This window comes from Lepidochelys kempii, chromosome 2 (genome assembly GCF_965140265.1).
Source record: "Lepidochelys kempii isolate rLepKem1 chromosome 2, rLepKem1.hap2, whole genome shotgun sequence".
In the NCBI taxonomy this organism is placed as follows: Eukaryota; Metazoa; Chordata; order Testudines; family Cheloniidae; genus Lepidochelys; species Lepidochelys kempii.
In genome coordinates, this window is record NC_133257.1 from 7,383,452 (window position 1) to 7,404,738 (window position 21,287).

The 21,287-nt window shown below is 42.2% G+C and overlaps 1 protein-coding gene across 12 annotated transcripts in view; it reads left to right on the plus strand.

The window, feature by feature from the left end:
* TSNARE1 (t-SNARE domain containing 1) overlaps positions 1 to 21,287 on the plus strand; it is a 695,747-nt gene that overhangs the window by 333,329 nt on the left and 341,131 nt on the right. For all 12 annotated transcript variants that reach the window (XM_073329996.1, XM_073329995.1, XM_073329988.1 and 9 more), the window contains one exon: positions 19,328 to 19,418. In XM_073329996.1, the coding sequence (XP_073186097.1) occupies positions 19,328 to 19,418 (91 nt within the window). The remainder of the gene's footprint in view (positions 1 to 19,327; positions 19,419 to 21,287) is intronic.

Consider the following 21,287-nt stretch of genomic DNA (forward strand, 5'->3'; position numbering starts at 1 on the left):
CCACTGCAACTTGAGACCATTACTCCTCGTTCTGTCATCTGCTACCATTGAGAACAGTCTAGAGCCATCCTCTTTGGAACCCCCTTTCAGGTAGTTGAAAGCAGCTATCAAATCCCCCCTCATTCTTCTCTTCTGCAGGCTAAACAATCCCAGCTCCCTCAGCCTCTCCTCATAACTCATGTGTTCCAGTCCCCTAATCATTTTTGTTGCCCTTCGCTGGACTCTCTCCAATTTATCCACATCCTTCTTGAAGTGTGGGGCCCAAAACTGGACACAGTACTCCAGATGAGGCCTCACCAATGTCGAATAGAGCGGAACGATCACGTCCCTCGATCTGCTCGCTATGCCCCTACTTATACATCCCAAAATGCCATTGGCCTTGTTCTGGTACAAATGACTACGCAAAGCACAGACAAGAGAGAATGAAGTCCTGAGTATTTTTTTTTCCTCCTATGCATAGACTTCACTTCAGGGAGAGAAGAGAGATTATTGATCTTTCATCAAGTAATTTTCTTCTTTCAGCTACGCACATTGGACTCTTAACAGCTACTCTTAAAATGAATCCATTTGTTTCCCCCCAAAGAACAAATCTGCTATCAGCAGCAGAGTTCCTGATAAGTGGATTTAGAGTTTTTACATTTCAATGGGTTGGAGCAATTAGGGACTTCCATCATACCTCACTGTATCTAAGGTTTCAGAGTAACAGCCGTGTTAGTCTGTATTCGCAAAAAGAAAAGGAGTACTTGTGGCACCTTAGAGACTAACCAATTTATTTGAGCATGAACTTTCGTGAACCACAAGTACTCCTTTTCTTTTCACTATATCTAAGTTCATTATAAATGTTGTGCATTGCCTTGTCCCAGCAAAAAAATAGAATTGTCTTTACCAAAACAGAAGTTCAGAGCCTGTCAACTTAAAACTCTTTATTTTAGACATAACTTCCTAGATTTCTTCTGTTTGTGTATCTTTTTTGTTATATATCTCTACCAAATTCTTACTGGAGAAATATATTCCATACGTTTACTTTTTTTGACACTGCCAATGCCCGGGGTGGCCAACCTGAGCCTGAGAAGGAGCCAGAGTTTACCAATGTACATTGCCAAAGAGCCACAGTAATACGTCAGCACAACCCCCACCCGCTCCCAGGGCCTCCCACCCACCAGCAGCCCTGCCAGTCAGCTCCTCCCCGCACCTCTTGATCAGCTGTTTCCTGGTGTGCAGGAGGATCTGGGGCGGGGGGTGGGGGGAGGAGTGAGGGCACAGTGGCTCAGGGGACGGGGCAGGAAGCGGTGGACTGGGGAGCAGGGCCTGTGGCAGAGCCAGGGGTTGAGACGCATTTTAACTTCTGAAGAGCCGCATGTGGCCAATGCATTTTAATGGCCACTCTCTCACCTTGGAAATGCACATTCTCTTACCCATGTACTAAAACCCTCTCATCATGCACCATGAATGGTGATTTGAATAACTCTGTAATAGCACTGCCTTTTGGGTGCTCGTGCAAATTTTACTGTCCGTGGTATCCCCAAATGTGGTCCTTATTCACATGGCCACTCTTGCGGATGTTTTATTGGCCAATAACGTGCCCCATGTTTTGGTAATCTAGCCACTAGGCTGCTTTATGAGCCAATATGAGCCAGAGGATGCTGGGGAAGAGCAGTGTGTGTAATGCTCTGGGAATTATGCGTTATTGTCATCTTACAGCCTGAAGGATCTTTAAATCAATGAAACGTGGGGCTGGGCATGACAGAAACCTCACCTGCAGTATTTGCTTTTACGTTTTGTGCCTTTTGGAAACTTTGTCATTAAAAGAACAACAACAACCAACCAGACAGATCTTTCCGCCTTCTGTATTTTAGTTGCTGCAAAGGAAAGACAAATCAGAATGAAACATAATCTGAACAAAAGTACAGCGAAGGAAATCGAAAGAAACAATTATTCAAAGATCAAGAACTTGGAATTTTGAGTGCAGAAAAATATTAACCTCATCTGCACTTCACAGTTTGCCCTTACAAGTTCAGAAAGCTGCAGTGACGTGGGGTTTAAAGGGGTTTATGAAGTATACAGCATAGAGCAAAGTGTGTCAACTGAGCTGCTGAGATCCATTTCTCATCTCAGTGCAGTTCCTTTTAGTTGTCTTTATATTCTTAAAAAAATCAAAAAGCCTTTTAAAGCAATTTGTCACTACACGTTAGTATTTGCTTCCTCTTCGCTAGACTATCTAGAAGCTAAACAAAATAGATATCTGCCTGCATATAAGAAGTGAGAGTATGCCAACGCTGCATAAAAAAGGTGTGTTCTTAACTTGAGTTAGCTAAGGCTAATGCATTGGGGGGAGGGGTAGCTCAGTGGTTTGAGCATTGGCCTGCTAAACCCAGGGTTGTGAGTTCAATCCTTGAGGGGGCCATTTAGGGATCTGGGGCAAAAATTGGGGATTGGTCCTGCTTTGAGCAGGGGGTTGGACTAGATGATCTCCTGAGGTCCCTTCCAACCCTGATATTCTATCATTCTATGAACTCATATCAAACTAACAGCGAAGACACAGAAATTCAGCTTTTAACTCAATGCTGATAAAGGCAAAGTAATGCACATTGGAAAACATAATCCCAAATATACATACAAAATAATGGGATCTAAATTAGCTGTTACCAGTCAAGAAAGAGGTTTTGGAGTCACTGTGGACAGTTCTCCGAAAACATCCATTCAGTGTGCAGTGGCAGGTAAAAAAGTTAACAGAATATTAGGAACCATTAGGAAAGGGATAGATAATAAAACAGAAAATATCATAATGCCACTATGTAAACCCATGCTAGGCCCACACCTTGAACACTGAGTGCAGTTCTGGTTTCCCCATCCCAAGAAGGATATACTAGAATTGGAAAAGCTAAAGAGAAGGAGAACAACAATGCCTAAGGGTATGGAACAGCTTCCATATGAGGAGAGATTAAAAAGACTGAGACTTTTCAGCTTGGAAAATAGATGACTGAGGGGGGATATGATAGAGGTATAAAAACCTATAAACCTAAAATCTAAATCTATAAAACCATGAATGGTGTGGAGAAAGTAAATAAGGAAGTGTTATTTATTCTTTTATGTAACACAAGAACCAATGAAATTAATAGGCAGCGGGTTCAAAACAAACAAAAGGAAGTACTTCTTCACACAGTGCACAATCAAACTGTGGAACTCATTGCCAGGAGATGTTGTGAAAACCAGAACTATAATGGGGTTCAAAAATTATTAGATAATTTCCTGGAGGATAGATCCATCAATGGCTATTAGCCAAGATGGTCAGGGATACAGCTCCATGCTCTGGGTGTCCCTGGCCTCTGATTGCCAGAAGCTGGGAATGGATGACGAGAGTTGGATCACTCAACGATTTCCTGGTTCTGTTCATTCCCTCCAAAGCACTTTGGAAGACAGGATAGTGGGCTAAATGGATCATTGGTCTAACCCAGTATGGCCACTCCTATATTCTTGTGTAATTGGGCATAGCAGTGTGAATTCAACTACTGTCTCCCCAGTTGGCTTGAATTTGATCTGCTAACCCAAATTAAAAGTCAGCTTGCCTTGTCTTCACTGCTATTTTAACGCGAGTTAAGAACTCACCTTCTTTTTTGCACTGTAGGCATATCCATAGTATTACTACCTCACTCTTTTAGTTTACCCTTCATTTCCCAGGTTGTTGTGCTACTGTTTTTTATCTCAAAACAAATAAACTTTGTGAGTTCAATGCTAATATTTAAAATAAGCTTTACCTGAAATTATGATGTAAGAAGAGTAGGAAGGTCTTTCTCTCTCATGCTCTGCCTCCCACCCCACCCAAAAGCTGAATTGCACAAACTTTAGTCATGTTGGTGTGTTCTTATATTAAATCAATGGAACTTCACATGAGTATTCACCAGTGTGGAGAAGGATTCTATAATCTAGTGCTTAGTGCTTTTATAAAATAAATCTTATTTTTGGTAGATTTTGCAGCTCCTTTAAATATCTAAAGTAAATAGATTTCCATTTGCATCCTCCAGAGTCTCAAACATTCAAATTTAGGTGCAACATTCATTAACACTGATGTGAAGGTTTTATAAAGTGTTTGCCCAATGACTGAAGTAATAGATGGACTTCTGTTTAGTAGAACTGAAATCCCACTGGATGTCTGCAATATGCGTTTTTTCAGTCTGTGTTCTTACATAGCCTATTAAAGAGGGAAAAGAGCTGATGGTAACAAATTCAGTGTGTATACAACCCTTGATCCAAGATGGTTCATAAACGTTATGGTCATGTACCTTATGTTTAATCTCCTCCTGGGGTTGATGTAACTTTTAAATCAATCATATTTTCTTTGGCAGTTGTGTTCCTTCTTATAATACGCAACACACAGTGTTCATCTGATGAAGTGAGCTGTAGCTCACGAAAGCTTATGCTCAAGTAAATTTGTTAGTCTCTAAAGTGTCACAAGTACTCCTTTTCTTTTTACGGATACAGACTAACACAGCTGCTACTCTGAAACACACAGTTGTCATCACTGTTGATAAAGGTGCCTTTGTACTGTAGTAACAATTGTGGGTATTTTTTCCTTTCATTATTAAGGATGAGTTTCTTGGAGGTGGTAAACTGTTATATTCCCTCTTTCCTGTGTATGCTCCATTCTCTGTCATAGACTATGAAAGAAACACATGCGCCATATCTCTCTTTACAGTTTAAGGGTTCCCGTTGATCAAGAGGTCCCTTTCTCGGCAGTAGTAGACATTAGTTCGAATTGACAATCAGGTTTGCTTATTATCCTCTGACTGATGGTGCCACTTTTAATACCTTTCATTCCATACTCTGGTCCTGACTGAGGAAAGCACTTAAGTACATGCTTAAATTTAGGCATATGCTTAAGGTCTTCCTTTAAGTCAAGATATGCAAAATACTAATAACAAAATACAGACTAACTCTGAAGCCAAATTTCTATGCTTTTTGTTACAAACTCAGGGTGTATATTTTTTTTAGTGAAAAGGGCCCATTTTTCAGTGAAAAATGACCTCTTCTTGAGCAAAATCAAGCCCGTTTCTGAAATGAAATGAGCCCAATGTCAAGCAAAACAGCTCTGCATCAGAAGCTTGTGAAGCTTAACTTTTCTGCATCTTTTTAATGTGAAAGTAGCTGAAAGCAAAAGACCATATGTGGCGGTGCAAAAATCACATGAAACAGCAAAACTTTCAGTACGAAATTTCATGACACAATAATAGTGATATTTGTGCATCTCTATATCTGTGTTTCCTTAAACCTTTCCTACTCGAGGAGACAAAGTGGCTGCTTTTGTTTATCAATGATAGATTCAAAGTAGGTTTCAGAGTAGCAGCTGTGTTAGTGTGTATCCCCAAAAAGAAAAGGAGGACTTGTGGCACCTTGGAGACTAACACATTTATTTGAGCATAAGCTTTTGTGAGCTACAGCTCACTTCATCGGATGCATACGATGAAGTGAGCTGTAGCTCACAAAAGCTTATGCTCAAATAGATTCAAAGTAGTTTCTCAAGAGGAGCTGAGTCAATCATTCATTTGCTCACATCAGTGAACGATCTGCCATGTTTACTTTTTGCAGCAGTAACCGCTAAAAGCAAGACCTAGAAAAATAATGAGCTCCTTTCATCCCTGGAGTAATTCCACTGAATTCTATTTGTTCCCATTTATTTTTTATAGCAGAGGCAGAAGATCAGTGAATGGCAACAGTTGATTTCACATGGGATTCGAGGTATTGGGCACATTCGGGGTGTTCAAACTCTTATACCAGTGAATAGAGTTGAGGCCAGGAAGGAATTTTCTCCCAGGGCAGATTGGCTGGGACCTTAGGGTTTTCTTGCCTTCCTCTGCCATGCGGGATGCAGGCCACCTGCTAGGATCACCTGGTCATATCTCACCTAATCAATCCTCTGCCGTTGCAGGGGCCTCGGGCATTGGTGGTCCTCTTGGTCTCTCCTGTTCTCTGCCTGTGACACCCAGTTTAGTCTCCTGAAGACAGAAATGCTTTCATCTAACTAAAGTTTTGGGCTTAATACAGGGGTGGCTGGGTGAAATATTATCCCCTGAGATAAACAGGAGGTCAGACTTTATGATCTGATAGTCCCTTCTGACCTTAACTCTGTGAAACTATAATTACAGATAAAATCCATTAAAACAACAAGATTTCTCACCGTGCATATACACACACTCTCTCTTCTCTCTCTCCCCCCTCGTCCCCTCCCCCCCAAATCTACATTAAAAAGGAAATGTTATGACTGCAGAGTGAAGTGCTCAAAGGTCGGGAAGTGAGAACGTTCAAGTTGCCTGCATGATGTGCAGTGAGTGAGGCACAGGGCCAGGCAATGTCCGATTATGATAAAAAGGAATATTGAACATCGGCTTTTTTCACTGAACAGCCTCCGATGAGTGCAGTGAACAAGACAGGGAAAGGCCTGCGGGGAAAATACCATCTGCTCCCTACTTCCCATCGGACACAGGAGGGACAAGAATACAGTTTCTCAGTCTCCTGCTCCTTATCTGTTTTGGGGCTTCTGGGATGGGGGAGGAGTAGGTCTCTCTGTCTCACCCTCCCAGCTCCTTGTGCTACATTTCTGCATGCCGCACACCACAGGAGGAGCGGAAGAGCCTGCAGTGTGGAGCTAGAACTGGCAAAGCTACTGAAAAATTGGCATCACACTAGCCCACGGCAGTTAGTGGAGCACATTACCCCAAACCCATACCCAAAAGCTGCAGCTGTCAGCTCCAAGACACCCTCTTCTCCGGCAGCCCCTGTAGTCATATGGCAGAACTGCCCTGGCTCTGCACCATCCATCTGAGCTGAGCTGGCAGGTGAGGAATGCACTCAGCACTCTGGAAAAAGCATGTACCAGCAGCTGTGTGTGGACATTTTCTGGCTGATGCATGAAAATGCTGCTGCCAGGATTGTGTGACTCCATACTACTGCAGTCTTTTAGGCACAGTGTAGTCATTAATGGGGAACATAAGAACGTAACAACCATACTGGGTCAGATCAAAGGTCCATCTGGCCCAGTATCCTGTCTTCCAACAGGGGCCAGAGCCAGGTGCCCCAGAAGGGATGAACAGAACAGGTAATCATCAAGTGACCTGTCACCCATTCAGGAAATGCAGACGTCACAAGGCCGAACTGGGAAAGAATAAGCTATGGAGCCCAAATCCTCAGGGTTTGATGAAATTCACCCTGGAATGCTAAAGGGATTAGCAACAGTGACACTGGAACCACTGGCAATTATTTATCAGAGCTCACTGAGGGCAGGGGAGGTCTCAACGGATTGGAAATGGACAAGCAGCCATTTTTTTTTGAAGGAGGGGGAAAGTAGGACCTAGGAAATTGCATACCAGTAAGTTTAACTTCAGTACCACGTAAACTGCAAGAACAATTAATGAAGTAGTCAATTTGTAAGCACCTGGAGGAAAATAAGGTGATAAACACCAGGCAACCAGGGGTTCGCAAAACCAAATTACAACCAATTAATTTAATTTCTTTCCTTGATAAACTAACAAGCTTAGTGGTTAAATGGAAAGTGGTGTATGTGACATAGCTTAGCTGTAGCAAGACATTTGCTGTGGTTCCAACTGACCGTCTTATTGTGAAATGAGGTGGTACGGGAATTGCTGCACATTTGGCAAAAATAGAGAGGAGTGGGAGAGAGAATGAAAAAGTAACCAGAAGTGAAATTTATTACTAGTTTGATGTAAAGTTCAGAGCTGTTGGTAAGCCCACAGGATCGTGTTCTGGGTTCATTCTGATTTCATATTTCTTGGTGAGGGCTAGTGGTCAGCTGCCTGTAAATATTTAATATGATTGTGGAGTATGATCTCTGATTGGAATGAAAAATGTAACCTTCTCCCTCTTACAGTGTTGCTGGATATGTCTGTGATTTTTAGTGAGAGATGTAAAATGGAGTGCCTCACAGTTAGACATTATAGAGCCCATGGAGGTTTCTGCAAGGATTAGGGGCTTACCTACAATGTCCTGGCCAAATTCTGGTTTATGTAAATACACTCTGCCTTTGTAACATTCTCTGTATAACTAGAACTGGATACAGTATATCTCAGTCCTAAACTATTGAGTAATATAGCTGTGCTTCATTGAATTCTTGCCATGTCCTGCCCTAGAGATGGCTGCATTTCACTGGCAGGTGAAGTGCTTCCTTTTCCTTTAAAAAACCCTGAGATAACTTGGGATGAATGGCACCACAGAAATGTATGGTATACTTAACTTCATGGCTGAAACTGGAAACCAGTGGCCCAGTTCTCCCCGACTTGTACTTTGACTAATTTGCTCCTATGTGAAGTAGGCGTATAAATTGCCAGATTACAGTTGTACTGTTTTGCACTCCCTTTGCCCAGATGTAAATGACTGCACAAAGAGCAAGTCAGTGGAGCAGCAGGTCCTAGACGTGAACATAAAACAGCGTAGAACTCTGTCTTGGAGGTAAAACAAGTAGATTTAGCTCTTACTGTTGAGACCTAATGATACAGCAAAAGTACTCTAAAAGTTGATTAAATAACTACCTCTTCCAGCTTGCCTTTCTTCTGTTTGCTTTTGCAATAAATGCTCAGTTGAAAGATGCATTGTGCTTTAACTTCTCTCTGCATATGCAAGCAACAGCAGAAAATCTAGAGGATAAAGCACGATATTGCATCTTGGCCATAACACATTAATTCACCAGTTATAGTTGGTTATTCTGTGCTCTCCATTTAAAGGCTCTTACTGCATCAGCAGTTGCATTACTATATGCAAGTGTGTCTTAATAGAACAATTCATTTCATTGAGCAGGATCCTCAGCTGGTGTAAACTGGCATTGTTTTGGACTAGTCTGATGATGCTGTGACAATGCTTTGCAACATTGCTCCACTGGGAATCTCAGGAGCTGGTCATTGATTCTTGTTGGGTCTTGGATCTGTATTTTGATATTGAATCTATATCTTTGTCTACTAGATTAACAACTTTTCATGACATTGGATCTTCTTATGTTTTTGTGTGCTAGATTAGCAATTGTTTGTTGCCCATGCAGGTACTTATGGACTGTGATCAAGTCACTCTTCTCTCCTGGGGTCTATCAAGGAATCTCAGGAGTACCTCTTGCCACTGTAGCTGCTCCCGTGGTCAGTAGAGTTTGAAGCCTAGAAGAATGTCTGAAGCTATGCAAATTATTATGCATGTAAAATTAAATATACAAATGTTTATAATTTATGGGCCCAATCCTGTGCGATGCTGAGCACTCTCAACTCCCATTGACTTCAGTGCTTCATAGAAGCAAGCCCTACGACATAAAGGAAAATGGTAACAATCTTAAGGTTTAAATAATGATTTCCTTACACTTCCGTGGTGTGCCTTCTTGTTTTCATGCTCCTGACAACTAAAGAATGTAGGGAACATACGTAAATGCAGATGCTCAGCATATCAATGCTTGAACCAGAGATTTGAGATCATTGTGTCATACCAGGGTACAATCCAGACCAATATGTCACTATGTCATCACTACCCTCTAACATGGGGTGCCCTTTACAATGCTTTGCTGCTGTAGCCTCCAGCCTGGACTGCTAAAAACAGCCTCCAGTATGCGAGTCACTCCCAGCTACGTCTGTGTGTGTGTGGCAGCCAGATAGCCACACCTTGGCTCTTACCAGCCAGGGTTATTCAGCAGGGTGACCCCAGCACACCTCCAGCCCTAGATTCCACCTCCCAGGTATGTATGTCTTATACCCCCAAGCCCACTCTTGTTTATATAAAGTCTGTTATTTCTTTAACAGAAATACTATTCAGACAACTTGTTACATCAAATGTAGTTTCCCAGACACTTCAATTTAAACAGACTGGATTGGATAAAACAATAAAACAAGTTTTTTAACTAGAAAGAGATTTTAAGTGAGTACAAGTAATGAGGCATAAGGATCAGATACAGTTACAAGAAAAATAAAGCTAAAATGCAACTGGTGCCTAACTTAACAAACTATGTTAAATTCAAAACGATTTTTTCTCACCATTTTCTTTCAGCAGTCTTACTGACCAACTTCTTAAGTCAGGATCCCTTCTCCCAGAATCCAGTGAATGCTTCCTTTGTGGCTTCTGGTTCTGTGAATGAGATGGGCAGGAGGAAAGAGAGGGGAGCCTTGGGGTGTTTGTCCTTCCTTTTTATAGTGTCAGTCTTCCCCTTGAAAAACATTTCAAGCCGAGATTCAGGAGAAAAAAGAGTTTATGTGGAAAGATGTTCCCTGCTGTTTTTTCCCACCTGTTGGAGCTTCCTTTGTCTCCCCCTCCTGCTTGATGACTCTGTTTACTGCTTAAATGCAAATTTGACAGTGTACACATTCCTGTTTGCCAAGTTCTGCTTGGGTAAGGCTGTGGTTTGGAACATGTGTTAATAACATCATAAAGGGAAATCTTATAACACAACATCGCCACATATATTCTATCAGGGCAATAATGACCAGCAAATTATGAGTTTTCAAATGATACCTCACAAGGCATACTTTGTACAAAGATTATTACAATAGTATGTAGGGTGTGGACACAGGTGTACTATCTGTTACAGTCATATAACCCATCTCCCCACATAGTAAACAGTAGTTTTTCGTTTTCTTTTAGAAAAACAAATTACAATTTGTGCTACACTTTCCAGTTGCTGTGCAAAAGACCTTAACCAGAGTATCATCTTATGAGCATATAGTATACGATAGAGTATGCTACCTGTCTTAATTATAGTCAAACCTCCTTGATCACCAACTTCTAAATGCATAAAATTGTTCAGCTGCTTTGCAAATCTTAGACACCAAATGGGATAGAAAATCTAAAGAAGTTTAAGCTGGCACAGTAAATATTCATAGATTCATAGCTTCCAAGGCCAGAAGGGACCATTGTAATAATCTAGTCTGACTAGGGTGGCCAGGTGCCCAAAATGTCTGGTCAAAAAGGAGACCTGAGAGTGTCCAGTCAGATCTACTGACTGGATACCCAAAGTGTAGTTACTGGAGGCGGGGAGGTGCTGGGTCCCCACCCATGCCAGCCCCTACTCAGCTGGGGCCACTTCCTACCTGCGTCGGGCGGCTGCAGCTCCCAGCCCTGGCTCTGCAGGCAAGTCCCTCCTGACCTGGGCAGGGGGAGGGGAAAAGTAGCGAGTGATGACGGGGAGGGGGAAAGAGGAGTAGATGGGGCAGGGCCTTGGGGGAAGAGGCATGGCAGGCGTGGGTCGTTGGGTGGAAGATTTGGGGCAAGGGAAATTCCGGCACTCCTGCTGAAATGTCTGGTTTTTAAATATTACCAAGTTGGCAACCCTAAATCTGTCCTTCTGTATAACAGAAACCAAAGAACTTCACCAAAATAATTCCTGGAGCAGATCTTGTAGAAAAAAAATTCAATCTTGATTTAAAAATTGCCAGTGATGAAGAATCCACCACAACCCTTGGTAAATTGTTCCAATGGTTAATTACTCTCACAGTTCAAAATGTATGCTCCTATTTGCCATCTGAATGTGTATAACTTCAACTTTCAGGCATTGGATCGTGTGATACCTTCCTCTGCTAGGTTGAAGAGCCCATTATTAAATATTTGTTCTCCATGTAGGTACTTATAGATATATTCTTGATATGTACTTGAAAACCATGGTATTGCTCTTTTGTTAGGGCGCAGATGTGTGTAATAGAAATCAGCTGTACCCTTTCTGAAGTGTGCTTCTCCCCCTCTATTCCCTCTTCCACCGCCCCTCCAAAACAGAGCTTTGGCTACAGTGTTGGTGTCATAACTGTTGCAAACAAGTCCCTGTCTCAATTCTGGTTTTAATCGTGTGCTTTAGTCTTCAGTTCCCGTGCTGAACTGTTGCGTCAAGTTGCTGGACCTACTTCTGTATGGCCCTAGCCCCTGAGCAGTCATTTACAGTTGTGCAAAATGAGCATAAAATGCTGCCATGTTGATTGAAGAGTTGTCACCAGAGGTAGCTGTCTTGCTGTAGCGGATGAAAGGATTCCTTATATCGTATGTAATTTATAAAGTGCTTTAAGATCCTTTTTGATATAAGAAGCAGTATACATTCTAGGTTATTAGGATGATATTTGATAGTTAAGGTGTTGTAAACTCCATAAATTGGTTTAGAGAAATGGTATCTAAAGGGAGGGTGCCATGATATCCCCTTTCTTGGCAATATGTGGTATCTATCCACACAATCTGATCTGTAATCTCCACCATGCCCCAACTGTGAACTTTCAGCTGGGGACTTGACCTGTCAAAAATAGCTGACAGTGATTATCCTGAAAATGTCCTGAATGCATCAGTCTAGCTCTATCCAGTCTGTTATTACTGTGCTTGTCGCTGGCATCTAAATATTTTGTGTATGGCTGATGCAACCTTTTAGACCCCTGTGTGCATGTCTGCATCTACCCCAACAGCTGTACTTCCATAATAATGTGTGTTTACTCCTTTCAGCCTGCTGAAGAGGTAGGATTTTGCACAGAAGATAAGAAGTCATAGAATCATAGAATATCAGGGTTGGAAGGGACCCCAGAAGGTCATCTAGTCCAACCCCCTGCTCGAAGCAGGACCAATTCCCAGTTAAATCATCCCAGCCAGGGCTTTGTCAAGCCTGACCTTAAAAATCTCTAAGGAAGGAGATTCTACCACCTCCCTAGGTAACGCATTCCAGTGTTTCACCACCCTCTTAGTAAAAAAGTTTTTCCTAATATCCAATCTAAACCTCCCCCACTGCAACTTGAGACCATTACTCCTCGTTCTGTCATCTGCTACCGCTGAGAACAGTCTAGAGCCATCCTCTTTGGAACCCCCTTTCAGGTAGTTGAAAGCAGCTATCAAATCCCCCCTCATTCTTCTCTTCTGCAGGCTAAACAATCCCAGCTCCCTCAGCCTCTCCTCATAACTCATGTGTTCCAGACCCCTAATCATTTTTGTTGCCCTTCGCTGGACTCTCTCCAATTTATCCACATCCTTCTTGTAGTGTGGGGCCCAAAACTGGACACAGTACTCCAGATGAGGCCTCACCAATGTTGAATAGAGGGGAACGATCACATCCCTCCATCTGCTCGCTATGCCCCTACTTATACAAGAGTACAAGTATACAAGTCATGGCTTATACAAGTCATGGCTTACTAATCAGGAATGATGGAGCAATGTCTGGGGTCACAGCTGCATTTGCCCAGACTTAAAATGCTCTCTGTAACTTCTCAATAATCATTTGTATAGCATCATAAACGACCATGTACATGCAATAGGGTATCTCACCTGCCCCAAAGAAGTTACACTCTAAGACTTTTCTACCCAATGAGCAGGGTTAGCTTTGTCGACAGGAGAGCACTCCTGCTGACAACGCTCTGTTCATACTGGCACTTGTCAAGGCAAAACTTTTGTCTTGCAGGGTTTTTTTTTTAAAAAAAAACCATCTCCGAAAGACAAAAGTTTTGTCATTCAATTGCCAGTGTAGACATAGCCTCAGGCAGACAAAACAGAGACCTGATATTGAACAATAGTTCAGGTAAAGGAGAGAGTGGTGAGATTACTGATGAGGAGAAGGAGATAGAAAGAATTCCTGGAAGGAGGTGGCTTTTAAGGAGAGATGTAAAGGGACCACATGATGGAGAAAAGTGGAGGTTTATTCCAAACAAAGAGGTCAGCGTGAATGAAGGCCCCCAGGTTCAATCTCAATACTCTTGAGTGCTTGACTTCACAGCTGTGGCATTTTTAACATAAAAAGAAAAGGAGGACTTGTGGCACCTTAGAGACTAACCAATTTATTTGAGCATAAGCTTTCGTGAGCTACAGCTCACTTCATCGGATTCAGCTCACGAAAGCTTATGCTCAAATAAATTGGTTAGTCTCTAAGGTGCCACCTTTTCTTTTTGCGAATACAGACTAACACGGCTGTTACTCTGAAACCATTTTTAACATAGTTTTTTTAGTGTTGTTTGTGTGCACGTGCACACACACGTTTTTAAAATAATCAGACTTGTGTGGTTAAATCCCCCAGTTGCTTTGAAAATCTTCCATGCAGTGAGTGTTTATGCTCCTTTTAAGAAAGCGTGTTTTGAAATGCAGCCTCATATCTGAAGGCTCCTGGCCATCCTAGAAATAGCAATTATGTGTTCTTCTCTCATCCTAAATTCTTTTCCAAAAATAGGCTGAACATTAAATGATTATTAAAGTCACTCCGTTCTTCTGGTATTAATTTCAGACTTTCTGGTACTGTCCGCAGTGTGTCTGTAGATCCCTGATATGAGCTGAAGCTGTTCTGAGACCCTGCCAACTCATATAACATAAGCAAACTAGAGAGACAGGGTGGGTGAGAGAATATCTTTTATTTGGATCACCTTCTGTTGGTGAGAGAGACAAGCTTTCAGTCCACACATAGCTCTTGTTCGGGTCTGGGATAGGTACTCATAGCAAGGTAGAACAGAGTGTTTCGCATAAATAGCACATATTGTAAGGGACCATTTAAGGTAGAGTGGCCCATTAATGTCTCTGCAGTCATAGGACAAAAAGAAGGGCTTAGTGGGTTACAGATTGTTGTAATAAGCCACAAATGCAGTGTCTCTGTTCAATCCATGATTTTTAGTATCTAACAGAATAATGAATTTAATCTCCCACTAACAACTTCCTTTTGTCCCTTTTGAAGTATCGAGTCACTTTTTCTCTTTGAAATTGTCTTGTTTTGCTGTTTGTTTAGTGAGCTTGGAGCCAGTGTTAAGTAATTTCCTTTTTGAGCCTTTTACAAGTGTAATCCTAAAAAAACAATGTAAAGTGAAACTGTATGTTTAATTGGATTAGTATGTGGCCTTTCACCTCTGGAACTGGCATGTAAATCCATCCCTGGGGTTGTTTATGGCAGGGAGCCTCAGATGGAGGGGAAGATAAACATGATGAACCCCTTTGTTTTCTCTAACTCTCTGCTGCTTCATTTGAAGTCAGTCCTAAGGGTCTGATCATATTTTGTACTTTGTTTTTCACTAAGAATCTCAAAACCTTGTACAAACAATACTGAACATGCTTCATTACACCCCGGTGAGGTAGATGAGGGAAATGGAGAGATCACTTTGCTTGACTCTCACTTGAGCTCATTTTAAAACTGGATAAATGAAGCACAGCTGTGGTAAATTGAAGCAAAAATGGCTTGACTAAAATCACACAGCAAGTCAGTGGCAGGGCTGGGAATACAATCTAAGATCACAGTTCCTAGTTCATACCATTACTTAGTGCCTACAAATAAGCAATTCTTAGTCTAGGACCTGTCTGAACTGCATGCTGGGAAATATACATCCAATGGGCCATACTTCCATATTAAAGAAAATGGCAGCCATGGGTTTGATTGTAGAATTATGTGGGCTAAGCTTTCACCACCGGTGGTTTATAGAGTACAGTATCTTTGCATCCTTTCTTATAAACACACACAAATCAGAAAACTTTACTCCTCCTAAGAGAATTCCATCCCATTTGTAGTGCTGCAGTACATCATGATAGCCATTGTAGTTCTTTTCAGCATATATAAAATATTCACACTATATCTGTATCGATCATATATTTAACTTACTAGTGTGTGGCTGATTTTTCTCAAAATGAAATTGTGTTAATCTGAGACACCCCTTTAATTAACTTGCACTGTTCCATAGGGAGATGGATATGGAGGAAGCTAATAATAATAATAATAATAATAGTAGTAGCTGCATATCTTATTACTGTTACATATTAAAGTAAAATAAAATGCTGCAGGAGGTGGAATTCCAAGGCCTTTATTTTTAATGAAGATCTTAATAGCATTTACTGTAAATTAAATATAATCACTGTCTGATTTCTGAATGTATCTCTGAGGCTGAAGCATAGTAAGTTAATTATGCTGACAAGACACTTGCAACTACCAAAGTTGAGCACGACAGTGTTGTTAAAAATGTGTTTTAAAAGGAGGATGGAAAGCAATTTTTTTAAGGCAGACAAATTGAAGGATCCAAGTTACAAGTTTACACCAGACTTGAATGTATTATGTACTTCAGGGGTTCTCAAACTTCATGACACAGCGATCCCCTTCTGACAATAAAGTTACTACTACATGACTCTGGGAGGGAGGGGTCAGAGCCTGAGCCCCACTGCCCCAGGTGAGGGCGGGGAGGTCTGCAACCTGAGCCCCGCCACCCCCATCTGGGAGAAGGGGAGGCAGCCAAGCCCTGCCGCCCAGCTGGGTGTGGAGCTTGGACTTCAACTTCATCCCTGGGTCCTAGCAAGTCTAATACTGGCCCTGGCAACCCCATTAAAATATGGTTGTGACCCACTTTGGGGTCCCGACTCACAGTTTGAGAACTGCTGATATATTGTATGTAAGGTCAACATTTGTATTGGAATCCAAACAAAGCTGGGCTTTTACTCAACTTCAGACATTGAAAATAATTGAATGTATAGAATTAATGAGGCCTTTTACTTTTGGGATGGGGATTGTCCATATGGAAATTTCCAACTTCTGTAGATAGACAGTTTTTTGAGGTTAAGAAGGTGACTGAGGATCAACTCTAGTGTCTTGTTCTATATTAAATTATATTAAAAGGAAACATTTGTTAAAGGCTCAATCATGGAACCCTCACTCATGGAAGTCATGCACCTTCCTTAGAGGTTTTTAAGGTCAGGCTTGACGAAGCTCTGGCTGGGATAATTTAGTTGGGGATTGGTCCTGCTTTGAGCAGGAGGTTGGACTAGATGACCTCCTGAAGTTCCCTCCAACCCTGATATCCTATTATTCTATGGTAGGGAGGGAGGTTTGGAATCTAACAATAATCTAAAAATTATTATTCCAATAATGAATTATTGGGATCATAAATAGATGACCTCCTGAGGTCCCTTCCAACCCTGATATTCTATGATTCTGTGATTCTAAGGAAATTCCACCACCTCCCTAGGTAATGCATTCCACTGCTTCACCACCCTCCTAGTGAAAAAGTTTTTCCTAATATCCAACCTAAACCTCCCCCACTGCAACTTGAGACCATTACTCCTTGTTCTGTCATCTGCCACCACTGAGAACAGTCTAGCTCCATCCTCTTTGGAGCCCCCTTTCAGGTACTTGAAGGCTGCTATCAAATCCCCCCTCATTCTTCTCTTCTGCAGACTAAACAATCCCAGTTCCCTCAGCATCTCCTCATAAGTCATGTGCTCCAGCCCCCTAATCATTTTTGTTGCCCTCCGCTGGACTCTCTTCAATTTTTCCACATCCTTCTTGTAGTGTGGGGCCCAAAACTGGACACAGTACTTCAGATGAGGCCTCACCAATGCCAAATAGAGGGGAACGATCACATCCCTCGATCTGCTGGCAATGCCCCTACTTATACAGCGCAAACTGCTGTTAGCCTTCTTGGCAACAAGGGCACACTGTTGACTCATATCCAGCTTCTCGTCCACTGTAACCTCTAGGTCCTTTTCTGCAGTGCTTTCTCCATGTGCTTCTTGGATGGAGTCAAAGAACAGGCAGGGAAGAGAAGAGATGCAAGAAGGGTAAGGCAGCTGGAGCTCATCAGGCAGCCAGGCCCAGCTGCTTTATATCCCAGACAGGAAGAGGAAGCCAAAGAAGGGGATGAGGCTGCCCTGACCACCAAAAGAGGAGGCTGGGGATGAAAATATATTTGTGCCCTGGAAAGACTTTCTTTTTGAGCTGGGTTTGTTCCAAGAAGAAGGAGCTAGAAGGGCTGGAACTGAGGGCCTGGAAGAGAACACCTTTTGACAGTGCCTGCAGTCCTGGGGTAGAGTGTGGTAGTGGGCCCAAGGCAGGGACGCTGTGGGACAGACGACCTATGTGTGTTTATTTTCTGTATGAACTACTAGCCATTAGTTACAGGCCCAGGTTGTGTGGAGTGATAGCAAGATAAATGATTGTCTCCCTTGTTTGCCCTCTCATCACTCCATAGAGATACTATGGACTCTGGTTGCGGTGTGCCACTGAAGTGGCAAAAAAGGTGATTTTCTCCAGATGCCTCAGGAATCTGTGTTACTTCTCTTCAAAACTACCAGGCCTTTTCCTCTGCTTGAGTTTGGTAGAGAAGATAATAGGTGGATCTGTATTTCTAATGCAAACATGATACGTTTGATTACTAACTTGATAGATTGGCTGCATAGGACCGTGTAAAAATGGCTGCGTATGGCCATGTAAAAATGACTTCTAAGCCTCATGTAGTGATCTGCTGTGCATGTATTCAGGTGATTTCTCTGTTTTTCTATTATGTTGGATAACCAGTAAGGTATTGGAAGCCTATTTTTAAGAAGTAATTGTTCTGTTCACGAGTAATTTATGCACTTGTTTTTCACCTTTCTGCCCAACTTTTAACAAGACTTCACCCTTCTAGCAGAAATGAGCAATACAATACGAGTGAGGGGTTGGGATTAATATCTACCTGCTGACAGCCATGTTTGATTTAGCTGGTAAACTTCTTTGGGCGGAGTCTGGACTAGAGCCATCAGGGAGAATTAGGCACCTAACTGCCACTTTGAGTGCCTAAACCCAACATTTAGGTGCCACTGGAATTCACAAAACCACCGCACAACTGTTGGCTAACCTTGTAGTTGCATTGCAGTGCCTAAATCCCCCTGCTAAACCTCATCCTGACCTACTTTTACTGCCTGATACAGAATCTGTCTTCTAGATCTTCCATGGCAATGCCCTCATGTAGCCCTCTGTGTCTCCCTCTGCCCTGCACAGCAGGGAGCAGGCTGTCAGCACTCAGTAAATCCAAGAAATAATAATCATGACCACTGGAGAGTCAGATAACAGAATGGATTAGTCTTGCTTCTTGCTAGCATATTTAACTGCCTGTACCCACAACTGCATTATGTGCACCTTACCAACTGGTAGTACCCTCTTGGTGTAAATTACAGGTCAGAATACCAAACCTCATGCTTACCGACTTCGTCCTCATCTAGCTCCTTCATCACATCTCTTTCTGTTCTCGACCCTCTTTTTCTTTTTCTCTCTTTCTGTTCAGCCTTCCTCTCCTCCTTTGTTATTGCCAAAGCAGCTATATGTAACAGTCTGTCTGCTTCCCTCCACCCACCACTGACTCCCTTTGCACCATCCCATATTAAACCACAGATCCCAACCCATATCTCTTGCTGACTACAACAGGTGACCATTTGCTGGATCCCCTCTCTAACATTTACTATTATCCAACCTTCATGTTGCTGCTTCTGTTATGTATACCTGCCATCACAGCTTCATAGCATAGCCTGTGTGTATATTGGTGTTATAGCAGGAATGTGTTATGAGAGTTTTTTGAGTGAGTCATTATAAAATTAAATTGTAATTGTAATTTGCATGGTCTCTTTTTTTCTACAGGCATGCAACCCAGCAAGAGACCAATAAAACCATTACTACCAGCACCAAAGCTATCAAGCAGCTGTCTGAGATTGTCAGAGGCTCATCTAGGGTATGTGCCTTTTGGGATGCCATTTAGATAAAAGTTTGTTTTTGTTTTTTAAAGATAAGTGGTGGGCAGCAAGTGCCTTAAAGTTGCTGAGCTCGGTATCTTTATAATTTTCTTTGTTTTGATATGGTGATAGTGTTAAATTGCATGCTGCCTCGATAAATCATCATTGCAAAACGGATTCAAGGGACCTCTGAGGACTTGTGGAAAGAGCTCTCTCCTGAGGCTGGCTCTCATTAAATTAGAAATCTATAGTCACATAGTGAAATCCCAGCTCTTTCCTACACTGTGTTTAAAACTTAAGAGCCCACATGTCAACTGGAGTAGCAGGGGAAGGTCCCATGGAAGTCCCTAGACACTAGTTAGTGATGATGTCAAGAGAGGAGCAAATTTCACACTGGGTAGGAGTGAGTCTACAAATAGGTGAAAGTGGATGTAAGTGACAAAGGAGTGACAGTTGCATGGTGTGGCATTCATCGAGTGCAAGTATGTTCAATTTACATACTGAGAGGCAGAGAAGGGAAAATTAGAGCATGCTGAAACTCACACAAAGGATGCTGCTGGTGGTCCCCTTACACTCAATGGCCCGGTAGGTAGAACACTCACCCAGGATGGGGGAGACAGGGGTTCAAAGCCTCACTTTGTAACTTAAAGTAATTCCTCACCATATTATAATTTATGCCATGCTAGCCCCAATTTTCGCAGGGGCATATTCAGCCCCTATCCATCAAGACCTTGATAATGCCCCCTGCAATGTCATAAGTCCTGCAAGCCTCTCTGGGAACATTTATTTAGCCACATGCAATCAGGCTACGATCAAAAAGCAGGTTGGGCTAAACAAGACTTAAAAAATAAGTATCTTGTGCTGGATCCCATGCCGAAGGTTCCTCGGTTTGACCTTCCATATTTATCTTGGTCAACTCTGAACCAAATCTGAACTAACCTTGGCAGATGCAGACATCTAATGCACAAATTGAAAATCAAAAACTTCCCAGTGTGCAAGTGTGATTCCCCACAACAGACCATCGAACATATCGCTACCTTCTGCCCAATTTATAAATATGAAGGAGGCATTACTGCAATAAATTCTGCTACCCCTGATGTAGCCATTTGGCTTGATCAACTTCAGGTGAAACTATAGTTGCTGCTCTACATCAGACATAGGAAAGAAGGAGAAGGAGAAGAAGCTCCTAACATAAGTGGGTGCATCTCCCATTGACTCCCCCACATTGGTGTGGGTTACACCCCTACTGGTTGTCCAGCAATTTCTAACAATTTACCACTTACACTCATTTTCTGACCAACTTGTTTCTAATGTGTAACTTACCACATTTATGTCACTGCTGAATTTGGCCCATCACATTCTCATTGGAGAAGAGGCCAGGGCTTGTTGTGTGCTCATAAGAATGGCCATGCTGGATCAAACCAATAGTCCATCTAGCTCAGTATCCTGTCTCTGACAGTGGTCCGTGCCAGATGCTTCTGGAAGTTGGAGGTTTAGGGACACTGGAGCATTGGGTTGCATCCCTGACCATCTTGCTAATAGTTGTTGATGGACCTATCCTCCAAGAACTTATCTAGTTCTTTTTTAACCCATTTATACTTTTGGCCTTCACAACATCCTTTGGCAATGAGTCCCACAGGTTGGCTGTGTTTTGTGGGAAGAAGCATTCCTTTTTGTTTGTTTTAAGCTTTCTGCCTATTGATTTAATTAGGTGACTCCCTAGTTCTTGTGTTATGTGAAGGGTTAAACAACACCTCCTATTCACTGTCTTCACACCATTAATGATTTTATAGACCTCAATCGTATCCCCCCTTACTCATCTCTTTTCTAAATTGACCAATCCCAGTCTTTTTGATCTCTCCTGATAT